Genomic DNA, 16,639 nt, shown 5'->3' with positions numbered 1-16,639 from the left:
GATCGAGTCCCAGCTCAGCCACTTACTAGCTTCATGGCTTTGAGCAAGTGGCTAAGCACCTCTGGGCCTCAGTTTCCCCATCTGTCAAATGGGATTATTCTTAGGGATGATCTCACAGGGCCTGGGTGAAGATTAAGTGAGTGCTTTTCTCCCCCCAGCTTTTTTGAGATACAATTGACACATAACATTGTGTGAGTTTACAGTGTACAACATGACAATGTGATACATGTGTATATTGCAAAATGATTACCACATAAGGTTAGTTCACATCTCTAACACCTCCTGTAGTTACCTTTTTGTGTCTGTGTGGGGTGAGGACATTGAAGATCCACTCTCTTAGCAACTTTCAAGGACACAAAACAGTATTGTTAATGAGTCACCATGCTGAGCATTAGATCTCCAGAATTTATTCATCTTCTAACTGGAAGTTTGTCCCCTTTGATCAACATCATCCTGTTTCCTCCACACCACCACCCCCAACCCCTGGGTACCACCATTCTATTCTCTGTTTCTATGAACTTAGCTTTTTTAGATTCCGCATGTAAATCTTAAAAAGACCAAACTCATAGAAACAGAGAACAGCTGGGTGATTGCCAGGGTTGTGGGGACAGGGTCGGGGGGGGGAATGGGTGAAGGCGGTCCAAACTTCCAGTTAAACAACGAATACATTCTGGGGGTGTAACGTACAACATGATGACTCTAGTTAACCATACTGTGTATTGTGTATTTCAAAGTTGTCAGACAGTAGAATTTAAAAGTTCTCACCACACACACACACTCGGTAACTATGTGAGGGGCTGTTAGATGTGCCATCTAACCTTATTATGATGATCATTTTGCAATCTATTGTCTATGAAAATAATCAGTAAAACTGGAACAGGAATAGAAAAGAGTTTTTTTTTTTTTTGAGCCAAACTGAAAGCTATAGCCTGGGAGATGGCAAAACAAAAAAATTAAAGCAGATGCACAGTGTGTGTTTGATAAGCCTTAAACGGGCTGTTCTAGTTAGCATAAAATTCAAGCTAAACTCATGGATAAGCCAGAATGACTTCCTCACACTGCAATATGTGAACATTTATTTTATCAGTATATATGAATTAAATCACTACGTCTTAAATTTATCTCAACAAAACTGGGGGAAAAATAGATTCTGCATATAAGTGAGATCATACAGTCTTTCTCCATCTGACTTATGCCATCAAGCGAGGACTTTGTGTGAATCTATGTAGACAACAGAGAATGAGGCACATAGTGAATGTTTCATCAGTGTCCCTTTTTTAATCATTATTTTCCCAGAATTGCCTCAGCCGCTGACTGGGACTGAGACTCTGAGTGGTTTCAGAGAATTGTGGTCTCTCAAGGTGAGGGACCCCCCCAGCCAGGACTTCCTCTCTCTGTCCTGTCCCCTCAAACACCTCAGCCCTGGGGACCCCCATGGTGCTCCCCCCAACTGGAACAGAACCTTCCCGCTCGCAGGGTGGTTTCCTCACCTCACCCCCAGATGCTTTTCACAACATTCTTGGCAGCAGCTGTTGGTTAACTTGTGTTTTCAAATTTTGAGCAACTTTACCAAAAAAAAAAAAAAAAGGGGGAAGGTTGCTTTACTTCCTGACTTCTGGGTCCCCCTGGGAGGCTGGCCCTCTCTCTTCTTCACCTTTCTCCCTTCCACAGCTTTCCTTGAATCACAATGACTTCCCCTTCCTGCCCTGGGGGCCACTCAGACCCTGGCCACTCAGACCCTCCCTCAGAGGTCTCAGTACTTCTGTTCTGCCCCGGGGGATCCAGGGGCTTCACCATCCCACCACCACCCCTCCTGACCCAGCTGGCAGCTCCAGCATGCCTGGGACCCTCACATTTTTGTTTTGGTTTGTTTTGGTTTGTTTTTATTGAAGTATAGCCAGTTTACAATGTTGTGTCAATTTCTGGTGTACAGCATAATGTTTCAGTCACCTGTACACTTACATATATGCATTTTCATATTTTTTCATTGTAAGTTAATGCAAGCTACTGAATATAGTTCCCTGTGCCCTACAGAAGAAACTCATTGTTTATCTGTTTTATAGATAGTAGTTAGTATCTGCAAATCCCGAATTCCCAACTTATCCTTTCCCCTCTGGTAACCATAAGTTTGCTTTCTGTGTCTCTATGTGAGTCTGTTTCTGTTTTGCAAATAAGTTCATTTGAATCATTTTTCAGACTCCACATATAGGCGAGATATCATATGGTATTTGTCTTTCTCTTTCTAACTTACTTCACTTAGTACGATAATTTCTAGATCCATCCATGTTGCTTCAAATGGCGTTATTTTATCATTTTTATGACTGAGTAGTATTCCATTATGTACATATGTATGTGTGTGTGTATATGTATATATACCACATCTTCTTTATCCAGTCATCTGTCGATGGACATTTGGTTGTTTCCATGTCTTGGCTATTGTAATTTTTTCTGTTTTTTGTTTTTTTTTTAAAATAGAACAAGCTCAAGATCACAAACCTTTCCCTCCCATTACTTGGATGAGGTGTTTTCCTAGAAGAGCCCCTGCCCTGCACAGCACGCGCTAAGAACTATGACCCTCTGATGTGTCCCTGAACATCAGTGCTCGCCCCCACCCCCTGGGGTGCCCTCTGACCTTCCAAAGCACTGAAATTGCCCTGAGCAATCCTTTTTTTTCTCATTTTGTGGAGCCATCTCTCCTAGCACATCCTGAGAACCACCGCCTAGCCCAGGGCTGGACCGATTGAGTGTTAAAAAATCATAATTTATTATTATATGAATAATATTTTACTATAGTATATGCTAATGTTGTAGTAATATATTATTATCACTGTGGTAGCCAGTGGTTCCTGGGTGCTTCCTATAAGCTTGTAACGTGACCACGGGTGACTCTGGGCTCTGTACCCACCCGAGGCCTCCCAGATGGGCTCGTGTCCAGCTGCCTCCTGGGGATCCCCCACACCCACAAATAACACATGAGAAAAAGCATCGGGTTGTTACTTTCCGTACAAACCGACTACAGTAGTTCCTGAGGGCTAGTTCTTTCGAGAAGGACCCTAGCTAATTCCAGCGAAAGGAATGAAAACGTTGAAAATAATCCTCAAGAGGGTCCAGGTGGCAGGAGTCCATGGCTGCTAACACCTTTGTGTGGAGAGTGGTTGGGGACCAGGGGACACCTCTCCGCCCCCTACACCCCACTGCCAATCGTAGCGACGTTAACAGTATGGAGCCCCTGGGGTGATGCGTCGTCACAGGATGCAGAAAGAGGCTGGATTTTATTCTCATAGGTGGGTTTTGAGAATTCTGCTCTTTGCATGTGGAGGGCTTGGCATGGTACCTGGGACACGGCTGGGGCCCTGACACTACCGGCTGCTCTGGCCCATGGTGTGTGTGTCCGGGGGGTGGGGCGGGGGGCGGGGCTCTTGACTATTTGTAGAATCAACACTTCCTTCGGTGGGGGACTTCCCGTCATCTACGTACAAACAAGGGGTAGAGGCCGAGGTGATTTAAGCAACAGAGTTTCGTTGCCGCTGAGAACTACTGAGTAACTCGTGACCTACTTCCCGCCCCACCCCCGACCCCCGCCGTCTCTAATTAGGGTCACCCAATCTCCAGTTACAGACGCCAAAGAGCAAAGCAACCTGCCGACTGAGCCACAGCGCCTTCTGGTGCTCACAGCCCTTACCTACATAAGCGGGTCCTGGAGGAAAACCACCGCTTCCCAGGCAGCAGAGTTTAAATGTTAAACCTTAAAACCATCTCTCTCCCACTCCCCCCTCCCCAAAGCCGCATGGGGAGCCCTGCATCCAGGGCTGGTCGCACCCCTTGTACTCGACGACATTGCACGTCTTTCTGCCTGGTTAGGAGTTTCATGTAAATCTTAGAATTGCTGCATCAGAGGGTTCTTTTGCTTCTCCAAAGCCCCACCTGCAAAACGGTGTGTGGGATTTTTCTGGGAAGAGTGCCCTTAGATTTCCCTGAATTCTCAAAAGGATAGGTGACCTCAAAATCAGGCCTAAGTCTTCAGTGGGTGGGGAAGGAGGACCCTGGGGGTCCCGTGTCTGCCAGCGCCCTCCTGGTCCTGACCTTGGACTGGTCACATCACCAGAGGGGACAGGATGGAAATAAGTAGTGCTCCCCTGGGGGGCACTATACCCAACTTGCCCAGACACCAGGGCTCCCACCCCAGGCACCCATCCCAGCTGAGCCTCATCACCAACATTAGACTTGGGCCCCCACTTGCCCCTGCTCAGATCTCTTCTGTAGTTTCCCATCACCCTAGTGGGGACCAAATCCTCACTGAGGTCCCATGTGGCTCTCAGACTATCATCCCTCAAGACCCTTTCCCTTCGGCTCTATTCCACCCTCTTGCCTTTGCCTCCACTGCACCCTTCTCTCCCTTCCTGGACTCCTCTTAATTTTCATTCTCTTAAGCTTCACCTCCTCCAGGAAGCCTTCCCTGACTGCCCCAGGCTGAGTATATCACTATGTCCTCCGGGCTCCTAAAGCTCCCTGTGCCTCAGACTGCTGCCCTGGCTGTGTTTTCTGGGCTTCGTCTATCTCTCTAAGACAGATGAAGAGAGAAGGGCCTTCATCTATCTTATTCATGCTGTGGGTTCACATCTTGTTTTAGCTGAGTGTCATAGGCTGAACTGTGTCCCCAGAAAATTCATATGTTGAAGCCCCAACCCCCATGCCTCAGGATGTGGCTGTATTTGGAGATGAGACTTAAAAGATAATTAAGTTAAAATGAGGTCATTAGCGTAGACTCCAATCCAAAAAGACTAGTGTCTTTATAAGAAGAGGAGATTAGGACAAAAACACAGAGGGGAGACCACGTGAGGACACAGGGAGAAGACAGCCATCTATAAGACAAGGAGAGAAACTTAGGAGAAACCGACCCTGCCAACACCGTGGTCTTGGACTCCTAGGCTCCAGAATTGTGAGAGAATAATCTCCGCTGTTTAGGTTGCCCAGGATGTAGTACTTCGTTGTGGCAGTGCTAGCAAATTCATACCCCCAGTAAAGGCTCTGCTAAGTCCTGCGGTTAGGACTTCCGAATACCCTGAGAGAAGCGGGGAGGAGGATGAGCAGGGAGATGCTAACTCTCTGCGGTAGGAAGCAGGCATCATTGGCTGTTTGTCTGGTCTGTCCTCACACAAATGCAGACGCTGGTCCCAGGGCCTAGAGAAGACCCCTGGCCTTGTGTGGCTCCAGGCCCCATTGAAATAGTTCCTGAAGGGCTAGGGGCAGCTGGCACCCCAATTCCTCCAGTGTGGGCTTGGGGTCCCCCACCACCAGCAGAGTAGATCGGATGCCATGGGGATGCCTGTAATGAGGGATGCTTGTAAATAACACTACTAACAGTCCCATCAGGGAGGCCACGATAACTCTTGTGCCAGTGGAGGGACAGCAGCTGTCATGCTCCTGTGCCATCAGCTTTCCGGCACCATCTCCAATCTTCTCTGAGAAGTGGCTGCCATCACTGGCCTTTTGGAAAGGCCCACAAGTTGGCCAAAGCCTAGCAGCTAGTAGATCTTGGAGCCAATATTCAAATTAGAGCTTAAGACGCCCTCTGGCAGGACGATGGGGTGCGGTGGGGCCTGAGGCACAGGTAGGGAATGGGACTTATGGGAGGCTGCTTAGCATGGCTCCCTTGGGAAGAAAGCGATACGGGCCCCAGCTGGCAGAGAGGAGGGAGGAGTTTATTTATCTGAAAAGGGAGAGGGGCAGGTCAGGCAGGGGTGGGCGGGTCAGGGCAGGGAGATGTCCTCCAGCTTCTGGTCCAGCGTCTTGAGGTCATCCAGGAAGCGGGTCGGGGTGAGGATGTGCGAGGAGCCTGGCAGGAGGGCAGGGCTGGGGTAGCTGCCTCGGCACGACACCCCCCAGCTGGGGTCCTCGGGAAACCAGGCCCTGACTCTACGGGACTCAGAAGTCTCACCCCTTGGAGACACAGGGGTCCACTCCCAGGTAACCCCTTCCCTGGGAAGCTGAGCCCTGGCGCCTCGGGTGTCCGGCCACTGCCTCTCAGCCAGGGCTCCCAGACACCAGCCCTGCAGAGGTTGCATGCTCTGGGGACCCAGAAGACACAGAGCTGTTGGTCCCCCAGGGACCCACACATGGGGAGTCATGCTCCCGGCCCCGCCCCAGCCCAGGGACCCCAGTCCTGGTCACTCACCGATGAGCACCTCCCACTTGCCATCAGTGGCCCTGGTCACCTCGTAGGCAGCCCTCATCTCAGACATCGCCACACCACCCATGATGTAGACGATAAGCCGGGGCCCTGCCCTTGCCTCCACGCCCGCCTTGTTCTTGTGCCAGTGGCCGAAGCGGGCACTGGGGTGGGGGGGCAGGCAGAGGTCAGGCCAGGCAGCAGGACCCCCCCACACCCACCCACACAGGCCTCACCTCCCATGGGGCCTGGGCATGGGTGGGGGCGCCCTGCAACCCACCTGACAGCAGCCTGGGAGCTGGATGTGGGGGCAGGGTCAGACACGAAGGGCCACAGCTTTCGGTCCAGCCGATCCTCCACGGCATCCTAGGACCGAAGAGGGAGGCTGAGGAGAGGAGCCCAGGCAATGGGGCCCAGGGTCTGGAGGCCCCTCCATTGGGTGTGTTCTTGGGCCAAGATCCCAGTGGACAGCAGCCACCATCTGCATCTCCAGCCCCTGGTGACTCAGGACCCCAGGCCCCTCGACACTTAAGGACTCTGCTCCTGCTCAGCTCTGCAGGGACCCAGGAGTCTGAGCCTCCCCCCTCCTCAGGGACCCAGGAGTCCAGGCATCCCGGGTCCATGGGGATAAGGGGGCCAAGGTCACTGGCCTCCAAGCAGGCAGAGGTGCCAGGACTCCACACAGACAGCAGAAAGCCAGGAAGTTGGGTCCCTGGCCTGGTCCTTTTTACTGCTGCTGCTTTTGGCTCCCAGGATGGGCAGGGGCTGGCATGAGGAGGACAAATGGGGACCCAGGGAGCTTTCTGGGAGGGGGCAAAAGAAGAGAATAGAGAGGGACAGAGGAGGGGGCCAGCAAGTGGAGAGAAAATGAGGCTCCTCTACAAGGGAGCCCTCTGGCACCCCAATTCCTCCAGCATGGGCTTGGGATCCCCCACTCCTACGCAGAGCAGATCAGATGCCACAGGGATGCCCATAATGAAGGATTTTCCTTTAAGCCCTGGGGCTTAGGACCGTGTGCATGAAGGGAGCTGAATGCTCCCTGGACTAGGGCAGGACCTGGTGGGGGTGGGGGTGGGGGGATGTCAGGCCCCACCCCCCCCCACCAGCAGTACCTCCATCACATCCTTGATGACCGGGGTCCAGCGGGACAGCTGATAGGTGGGCTCCGAGCGCTCCCTCCGCTCTAGCCGGCTTGACGTCCCAGAGCCCTACAGATGGGAGGGACAGGACCGGCGGGGGAATTGGGGAGAAGGAGGTGGGTCATGGGGCTGGGGGCTTGTCTGTCTTGGGGAGGTTGCAGACAAAGATGGAGAAAGGGAATGGAGAATCAGAAAAAAAGATAAAAAGAGGGAGGGAGGGAGGAGGGGAGAGCTAGAAAGAGAGAGGGAAGGGAAAATTAGAGGGAGAAAGAAATACAGTGAGACAGTGAGATAGAACAACAAGAAAGATAAGGACTAAGACAAAGATGAGGACAGACGTGGGAGGACACAGAAAACAGGGGAACTGAGAGGCGGCGGACAGGGTGACAGAGTGAGGTCTGGGAGGGAGATGTAGGGGGACGGGCGAGGCAGGAACATGAGAGGCGTCCAGAGGTGGAGGCAGGGTCAGGGAGGTGGGACATGTGGACCAGAGAGGCCGAAGAGGCCAAGCAGAGATCTGAACACAGAAGGCTGCCGTGTGCATGCTGTCAGGCTGGTGACTCGGCTGTTCACCCCCCCGACTCAGACCACATGCCCCACGCTGCACCACCACCAGGACTAGGGCCTGACTACCCCTTGCCTCCATGCTTATTGTGTGACCCACAGCTGGGGACAGCCCTGGTGCCCCCTGGTCCCCAGACCCTACTCAGGGCTCTCTGTCCTCCAAGAACCACATCACCCTGTGTATCCCAGCCCTGGTAAGGTGCCCTCCACCCTCCTAGTCACTGCCCCCTGACTCAGTATCCTCTTCCCAGGCACCTCCCATCCACCTTCCGCCCGGTCTCTGGCCCCATGCCAGCTCCCAGCATACCCCGGGGTTGGTGACGGTGCCCCCCAGCTGTTCCAGGTTCCGGATGAGGCTGCTGTGCGCCTGCACGTTGGCATGCTGGATCAGCTTGGCCAGGTTCTCCTCACTCACTCCTGGAGGATGGAGATGCAGGGCTGACACAGAGGGGACGCTCACAGGGTGGCGGTTGTGGAGTAGGGGGGTACAGCGGTGGTCATGTGTGCTTCTGGGTTAAGGGGGCTGGGGTGCTGTAGGGAGATGCCAGGACCATGATGGGGGCGTCCTGCTGTTGGGACACCCTCAGGACCAGGGGACCCCCCCAAGGCTGGCACAAGGGAGATTCCTGACATTAGAACTCTGGATGGGAATCCCAGAGCGGGTGCTAGATTGAGGCGTCCTCTGGAATCAGTTGCTGGGGACAAATCTGGAGAAGTCATAGATCTGGGGGGGCCTCTTTGCCAATGGAGGCCAGTGGAAGGGGGCCCAGAGTCCATAGGGGTATCTGTGGGGGCTGGCAGGCCTGGGATGTGGGGGCATCCCAAGGACAAGGGAACTGTGGGGCTGAGAGATTCCCAGGATCACTGGAGACTCCGGTGAGTGGTGGTATACCAAGGCCCCCCTTGCCCCCACCCACCATTCCGTAGAAGGATGTAGAGCAACAGAACCCGGATCTTGTCATAGGCGGGCACCGCGGTGTCCAGCAGCACCGGCACGATCAGCTTCATGGCGTCTTTGATCTTCTCGCCCTCTGCGTCTGAGCCCATGGCCAAGTCCTGCGGGGCATGGGGGTCAGCCACTACGTGGTGAGGCGGGGCAGGGCAGGGACATCCCCAGGGGCCTTGGCAAGACCTTTGAGCTCCCCTTCATCCTAGTACCAGGTCTCTGAACGGTCTATGTACGCCCCACCTCTTCAAGGCTCCACCCACTGCAGCCCCAGCCTCCTCCCACAGGCCCCGCCCCTCACACAGACCACACCCCTCACAGGCCCCATCTCCCAAGGCTCTGCTCCAATCCCAGCCTCCTTCCCATAGGTTGCACCCCTCGCACAGGGCACATTTCTCCAAGATCCAGGCCACATCCCTGTCCCAGAGATGCCTCTCCACGTGCCCTGCCCCCACGGGCTCCGCCCCTCACCCAGGCCACACCCCTGCCCCGGGCTCACCCTACCTGCTCCACACTGCACAGCTTCTCCACGCAACCCTTGAAGTGCTTCATGCAGTCGTCGGCTAAATGCAGATGCGTAGAATACTACGGGGTAGGGGTAGGAGTTGGGGTAACAGAGACTGAGTGCAGGTGGAGACCGAGTGACAGGTGGAGAGGGGGAGGCTCCCCTCCCCCACTCACCTTGTTCAGCTCCTTCTGGTACTGCGGCATCTTTTTCAGGATGTGGGACAGGTCTTTGATGTTGGCCTGGGGACAGGGGTGGAGTGTGAAGGCAGGCCCTACCCACTAGAGGCCCCGCCCCAGGCTCGCCCCCCAGTCTGTGGGGAGAGCGGCTCTCCTCCCAAGCTGTCCAACCTGAGGCAGGCCCCGCACCCCACCTTGTCGGTGGTCATCCTCTTGCTCTCGCAGAATGTCCTCAGAAGCTCCGTGACCTTCCTGGAGGTGAAAGCGGGCAAGGGTGAGCTTGGGGGCTGATGCCAAGACTGCAGTTTGAGGGCAGAGTTGGGGTCACACAACCAGGGGACAGGAGCCCGGGGACACGGCCCATGGGCCAGCTCCCATGGGAGGGGAGTCCACCTGAGGGGTGCGGCTTGTAGAGGGGTGCTCACCCAGAGAGAAAGGCCAGGTACCGGGTCCAAAATGGGAGAGGCGGGGTGGGGACCGCGTGCGTAGGGCCCACCCCTGGGTGCCCACCACGTGCACGCACTTGGACACATCCGCGATGTGCATGTGCCGCAGCTCCACCCACAGGTCATCGTCCTCGTCCAGCAGCACGGCCTTCTCCTGGGTCTCGCTGAGCCCTGTGGCCTCATACCTGGGGAAGGTAGAGACACGAGGGTCAGGAGCACCGACCAAGGAAAACGGACCCAGGTCCGCACTGACTACGGAGGGCGAGTTCCGGGCTCCGCCCACCTGTACGTGTCCTGCTCGATGTCCAGCAGGTCATAGGCCATGGCCTGGAACGTGAGCTCATGCAGCAGTGGGGACACGGGGTCGGCCGCCCGGTCCATGATTAGTAGCTGTGAGCGAGTTTTCTCAGGGCCCTGGGGTGGTTGCGGTGGGTAAGGATGAGGATACTGACCCTGACACTGACCCTGACCCTGGCTGGGGCCTCCCCTCACCTACCCCAGAGAGCCCCCTCACCTCGCCCAGACTGGGAGTGTCTGCCTTGAAGGCGTTCAGCTTAGCTAGGACGGCGTGGGCCAGCTGGGCCGTGTCCTCTGGGCCCCTGGGGGTGGGGTGGGCAGACATGGGGGCCTCAGGGTGGGGGTTGGGGAGGGCCAGGCACAGACTAGGGGTCAACGATGGGGTTAATTAAGGGGTTAAGGGGGGGAGTCAGGGACCAGGGTGAGGACCAGGGCTGAGGTCAGAAGACAGGTTAAAGGCTGGAAGCAGGATGGGGTCAAGGTCAAGGGGCAGCATCCGGGTGGGGTCCCCACTTGCGATAGCGGATGGCTGGGTACTCTTGCAGGGTGGCACACAGTGTAGCGATCTGCTGGGCCAGCACCTCGAGCTGCCGTGCCCGCTCGCCCGCCCGGAAGGGGCAGTAGAGATTGTAGGTGCTGTGGGGGGCATCCAGGGAGAACACCTGGGAGGACACAGGTGTCAGAACTGCCCAACTCCAGCGGGCACCACCTGCCACTCCCTGGGGCTTCCTCTGGTCTCTGGAGCCGGCTTTGCCATCCAGGGGACAGGCCTGGGGCAGCCTTCAACTACTGTCTAGTGGAGGAGACGGAGCAGTACCCCAGCCCCCTCCACCTTGGGTGGAGACGACTGTGCGGCGTGCTCTATGCTGCCTCCTACAGTTTCCCAGTGGGACAGAACTCCAGGTGCCAGAGCTCATTCTGGTCTGTGTTGGCTCCTTCCCTTTTTTTTTTTTTAAGTGTGTTTTTGTTTGTTTGTTTGTTTTGGTTTGGTTTGGTTTTAGTGGAGGTACTGGGGACTGAACCCAGGACCTCGTGCATGCCAAGCATGTGCTCTACCACTGAACTACTACCCTCCCCCTCCTTTTCTTTCTGATTCGGTGTCCCCTTTACTTGTCTCAGCATCTGTTTCTGAGGGAACCTGGGACATTTGGTGATGGACTGCCACTCCTGCCCAGGACTAGGCTGGGTTGTACCTGGGCCTCGCAGGGGAGGAAGGCAAGGTGGATCTCTTTCAGCGTCTTCACCACCTTCGCCAGACGGGAGCGGCCCAGCTCACTGAACAGGGGCTCAGGGCAGGCTGGGGTATGCAAGGGAGGGGTATCAGGCCAGAGCAGCCCCCCGCAACCCCTCACGCTGACCCCCACAACCCCCGCTCTCCTCACTCACTGTCGGTGAAGAAGACATGCGCGGCTTTGTAGGTGAAGGTTGGGGTCCCCCGGAAGTCTGCGATCAGGGCCTGCACCGACTGGGTAATGCAGATACTCTCCAGGCCTGGCCCGGTACCCCCAGACCGACCATCCCTTGCCCCAGCCTCCTGGCCGCTGCCTGTTACCCAGATACCCCAGACGTGCACAAAGGCACGCATGCACACACGCATGCACACACACACCCGCTCGCATAGGCACCTTCTCCGTGGGGCTCAGCAGGTAAATGGCCTCCAGGCTGGGGATGGGTTCCCGCCGTTTGTTGATGTCCTCAACAACTAGTAGGAACAGAGGAAGGGGCACATGTGGATGGCGTTGGGGCCAGGGCACATGGGGAGTCTCAGACTCGGAGAGCTGGACACTTGGGAAGGAAGGTCGGATGCTGGTGGGGGGTGGGGGGGACACCGCACTCCCGGAGGGTCCTAAGCAGGAGGTGCACACTCAAGGGTCACACAGCTCAGAGCTACGTAGGCAGGGTTCTGCGCATTTGGGGTCCCATAGGCATACCCCCTGGGGGTCTCCCATAGAAAGTTACACATTCTAGGGGGTCGCACACTGAGTTCATTCTGGGAGTCCTACACCCAGTCCTTATACCCTGGGGTTCCACACACAGGAGCTGCACAGCTGGGGAGGATGACCCCTTAGGGAGTCCTGTGTGGGAAATATGCCGATCATGGGCTCCCAAATCAGGGCTGTCTGTGTAGGGAGCTGCGTCCTTGGGAGTTCTGGACAATTTGAGGGGATCCCACACTCAAGTCTCATCTGGGCAGCATCGGGTGGGGGTGTCCACTCACTGGTGATGCCCTCAGCCAAGATGTCTGACATCTTGCAGCAGGACGACAAGATGCGCATGCTTGGGTGGTCCATGATGAGCACCTGTGCAGACAGATGGATAGAAGGACTGGCGGACAGACAAGAGGTCGGGAGAAGCTGAAACTGCCCCTGAGGAAGGGCTGGGGCGGTGGGCAGTCCTGACAGCTTCAAGAGCAGGTTGAACGAGAGGACCCAGGACCCCTTCCCCACCCCACCGCATCCCAGACCCGCTCACCTGACCCCACCCCTGTGGACCAGTGGCCTCCTCGGGGAGCTGGAGGGAGTCCCACATTCAGGGCCCCCCACATGGGTTTGAACAAGGCGTTTTGTCTTGCCCCTACCTTCCACTCCCCATCCTTCTTGACACTCCGAATGACTCCGCTCAGAATTTCTGCAAGGAAGTGAGTAATGGGCTCAGGATGCTGGATCCCCCGGCCCCACCATGCCCCCAGACCTTCTGGGTCCTGAGCTGGATCTCCATCTTAACTCCCATTTACTCCTCCCCCTAGTCCTGTGAGGTAGCTCCTGGTGTCACCTCCAACTTATAGACAGGACACTGAGGTTCAGAGAGGAGAGATAAGTTACCTAAGCACCCTCAGCACCTAAGTGGCTGAGTTGCCTGGGGCATAAGTAGCCACAAGATAAATATGTTTTAGATAAATGAATACTTGGAAAGTCAGGACTCACATAACAGGTCTACTTGCCTCCAGAGCTGGGTTCTCCGCCTCCCTATCTGCTACTTGAGTTCTCCTGGTGGATTTCAGCCACACCCTCATTCCACCTCCATCAGTTTCCCCTAGCCTATAACGCCGGGCCCCTGGATCCCTGCTCTGAGGCATTCCTGACTGTGGTTAACCGGTCACCCAACTCCAGCCTCAGTTTCCTCATCTGTTAAAATGTAATCAGTGGTTCTCCCGTCTCCCTTTTAACCCTTGTGTGGGAGGCTCCTTTTTTTTAGTTAGGATGCTGGGGATCTGAGCCACATTCTGCCCCGCTTAGCAGAGGGAGGAGGCAGAAGGGACTGGGCAGCCCCGCCCAGCAAGTGTCCTGTCCATTGTTATCAGGACCGCCAGGGCGGAAGCAGCGGAGGCCGGAACTACTGGAGGTGGGGGAGGGGGCGACCTTCGTCCTTCCCCCAAGAACCAGGCTCGCCCGGCCTGGACGCCTGGGTCCTCAGGCTGCATGGTGCTCTTGGGGACCGGGCAAGCAGGAAGGCATCCCCAATCCTTGGACCCAGATAGGGGCCTGGACACGCCTCCTGAGCACTCTCATCACCTGGGGTCGCTCATCAGCGCACCAGCCCGGCGCCAGTCCTTACTTACCACGGGGCCCCAAGTGTCCAGCCCCTCGGACTTTGCCCGGCTTAGAGACCCGGGAGTATGGGTGTCCAGCTGTGCTCTACCCCAGCAGACACCCTAGGGAGCCCAGGAGTTCGGGTCCCGGCGCTGGCTTGCGTCACCCTTAGTCTGATCCCCTTGGATCCCCGGTGTCCAGTCTCCCAACTTTGTTCCATTCCCTCGCTGGAGATCCGGGACGTCCAGCTGGGGCCACGTCCCCGCCTGCCTCCTCGAGGGTCAGGTGCCGACGCCCAGCCCAGTCCCCAGCTCCCCGCCGCCTGGGTCCCAGAGTCTGTGCGCCACCGCCCCCCGCCCCCAGGGGCCGCAAGAGCCCGTCCCCGGGGCCGCACTCACTTTCCCCTACCACAGCCTTCAGCCCCGAGGGCGCCATCTTCCCCCAGGGGCGCCGCCGCTTCCGGGTCTGTCCCAAGGTTGGGGCGTGGCCCTGCACGTCATCCCTGTGGACCCCGCCCGGCGGGACCTGGCCCCGCCCCCTGCGCACCTGGCCCCGCCCCGCCGTCGGGTCTCGGGGAAGATGGGTTCCTCGCTGAGCCCACGGGCAGAGGCGTCCACGCAGAAGCGCAGGGAGCCGCCGGAGGGACACACCCTGACGACAAGCTCACAGGCGTGAGCTCAGACAGACTTCCCTAGCTTGTGTGCAGCGAGAACGTGGGATCATAGGACAATAATAACCCCTTAATCCTCCCCAGGCATAGTCCCAACCCGCCAGAAGTTTCTGTGTTTGAAGGGTACTGTGTGTCCACCCGGAACCGCGGGGCCGCAAACCGGGACCCACTTACCTTCTGTATCCGAGTTTAGCAGCAGCAGCGGGCTTGAGCGACATTTGATAAACAGAGGCGGAGACCTGGAGGGTTGGGTTGGCGCTAAGCCGTCACCTACTGTGTGCCAAGGACCTGTTTCAGATTCGCCGTCTTTCCTGCCAGAGACCCTGAAAGGGGGTGCAGGATAGACAATGAAACCGCGGCTCGGCCGGACCCTTGTTTGAGGCCACCTGCTGAGTAGGCCTATTGAGATTTGAAACACGAGTCTGTCCCGGGAGGTATGCTTGGCACTACCCTTCTGATACACACGTGGATTCAGTGGCATGCTCTTCCGCTTGCACGCGGGGGCGCGCGCACCCCCCCCCCAAGTCACACTCCACTGGAAATTTCAGGGCCTGCCCCTGCTGTGCGCCAGCAAAGGGCTGATACCTCTTCACATAGACCCAGACAGCAGAGCCCATACAAATGAGGTCCTGGATTTAAAGTGTGACGCACATGCGCGAATGCAGACTCCCGAACTGGTTCAGTCCTGAACTGATGCCTTTATTTGGCCGCATTTATTAAGAGTCGGCCAGATGCCACTTAATGGGACAGGCATGGAACCCAAGAGAGTGAATAAAACCAGAAAGCCTGCCAGACAGCACTTAAAGTTGAATGGAGGAGATGGGGACAGAAATTATCAATTATGCCATAAGAAAATAAACAGTAACCTGACAGCAAGTGCCGCTGGGGAAGGGGGGAGCTTTATGGGGGGTAGTACCAGAGGGGTACTCTGAGGGGTGGCCTTGAGGCTTAATCCTGAACAACACCAAGAAGCAACCATGTGGAGAGAAGCAGGGGATGAGGTCAGAGGAGCGCTTGGAGTGAGGTGAGGGTGGGGAAGGGGGGCCGGCAGGACGTGAGGTGGGAGGGGCTGCAGAGGTCAGACCTCAGTGGAACGTGGTAGGACTAACCCAGCCTAATTTACCTGGGATTGGGAAGTTCCCGGGACCCAGGACTTTCAGCGCTAATACTGAGACAGTCCAGGGCAAATCAGGATGGCTGGTCCCCGTAGGTAGGAGTTTGGGGTTTTCTTTCCTTTTTCCTACTCTTTGTTTCTGTTTCTTTCTTTCTCTCTTTCTCCCCCTCCCTCCCTCCTTTCCTCTCTTTCTCTCTCTTTCATGGCTTGATTGAGACATAATTCACATGGTGTACAACTCGCCCACTCTGAGAGAGTACAATTCAATGGCTTTTAGCATATTCACAGTTGTACATCCATCACCAGTCAATTTTAGAACATTCCCATTATCTCAAGGTGTTCAGGTTTTCTCCTGAGGACAATGGGGGCCAAGGGAGAGTTCTGAGCGGGGGAAGGAGGGGACCCCTGCAGCCCCTGGGGGCACAGATGGATTGCAGGGGCAAAGGGGGAAGCTGGGTGACCCTGAGGAAGCCAGGACCCCCTCTAGCTTCTCAGCCTGTCTCCTGGTGGTGAGAATCTGTAGGGTCTACTGCCCCTCACTGTACTCAGTGAGGGTGACCGGGGTCTACCGCTGTTATGGGCTAAAGGGTACTCTGCCCACCTGCTGGGGGAAAATGTATATTGAAGCCGTAACACCCAGTACCTTAGGAGGTGCTTTTATTTGGAAATAAGGTCATTGCAGGCACAATTAGTAAAGATGAGGTCGTACTGCAGTGGGGTGAGTCCCTAACGCAATACAAGTGGTACCCATGTCTGTGACAGCTGCATGAAGACAAGGACACGGGGGAACGTCTGTGATGACAGAGGTAGAGACTGAAGTCCTACCACTGCAAGCCAAGGAACACCAAGGTCTGCCCGCAACCACTAGAACCCGGGGAGAGGCAAGGAGAGCTCCTCTCCTCCAGGTTGTAGGAGCACAACCCCGCCGACACCTTGATCCCAGACTTCTGGCTTCCAGGACTGTATGACAATAAATGTATGTTGCTTTAAGCGACCCAGTTTGTGATGCTTTGTTAAGGCAGCTCAGGAAACTCATTCACCCATGGAGGAGCGTGGCATCAGAGTCTTGGGGCCATGGAG

The 16,639-nt window shown here is 56.0% G+C and overlaps 1 protein-coding gene across 5 annotated transcripts; it reads right to left on the bottom strand.

Moving 5' to 3' along the window:
* Nucleotides 1–5,676: 5,676 nt before the first annotated feature.
* On the bottom strand, nucleotides 5,677–14,941 carry STXBP2 (syntaxin binding protein 2). Of its 5 annotated transcripts, none has more exons than XM_064479832.1 (19): nucleotides 14,620–14,941; nucleotides 12,824–12,873; nucleotides 12,464–12,545; nucleotides 11,871–11,947; nucleotides 11,632–11,710; nucleotides 11,439–11,542; nucleotides 10,759–10,907; nucleotides 10,463–10,547; nucleotides 10,232–10,362; nucleotides 10,026–10,133; nucleotides 9,697–9,754; nucleotides 9,500–9,565; nucleotides 9,323–9,403; nucleotides 8,790–8,928; nucleotides 8,180–8,289; nucleotides 7,282–7,377; nucleotides 6,450–6,535; nucleotides 6,176–6,333; nucleotides 5,677–5,836 (listed from the first exon to the last, which is right to left on the bottom strand). In XM_064479832.1, the coding sequence occupies exons 1-19, from the start codon at nucleotides 14,924–14,926 to the stop codon at nucleotides 5,751–5,753; spliced, it is 2,052 nt and encodes a 683-aa protein (XP_064335902.1). In that variant the 5' UTR covers nucleotides 14,927–14,941; the 3' UTR covers nucleotides 5,677–5,750. The 5 variants fall into 5 exon arrangements, with proteins under 5 accessions (XP_064335902.1, XP_031292962.1, XP_064335905.1 ...); XM_031437102.2 differs by lacking the exon at nucleotides 14,620–14,941 and adding an exon at nucleotides 14,174–14,274; XM_064479835.1 differs by lacking the exon at nucleotides 14,620–14,941 and adding an exon at nucleotides 13,805–13,955.
* Nucleotides 14,942–16,639: the final 1,698 nt, after the last annotated feature.

The sequence above is a fragment of the Camelus dromedarius genome, chromosome 27 (assembly GCF_036321535.1).
Source record: "Camelus dromedarius isolate mCamDro1 chromosome 27, mCamDro1.pat, whole genome shotgun sequence".
Taxonomy (NCBI): domain Eukaryota; kingdom Metazoa; phylum Chordata; class Mammalia; order Artiodactyla; family Camelidae; genus Camelus; species Camelus dromedarius.
Note: the sequence above shows the minus strand (reverse complement) of the source record. Positions and strands in the feature narration are given on the sequence as shown.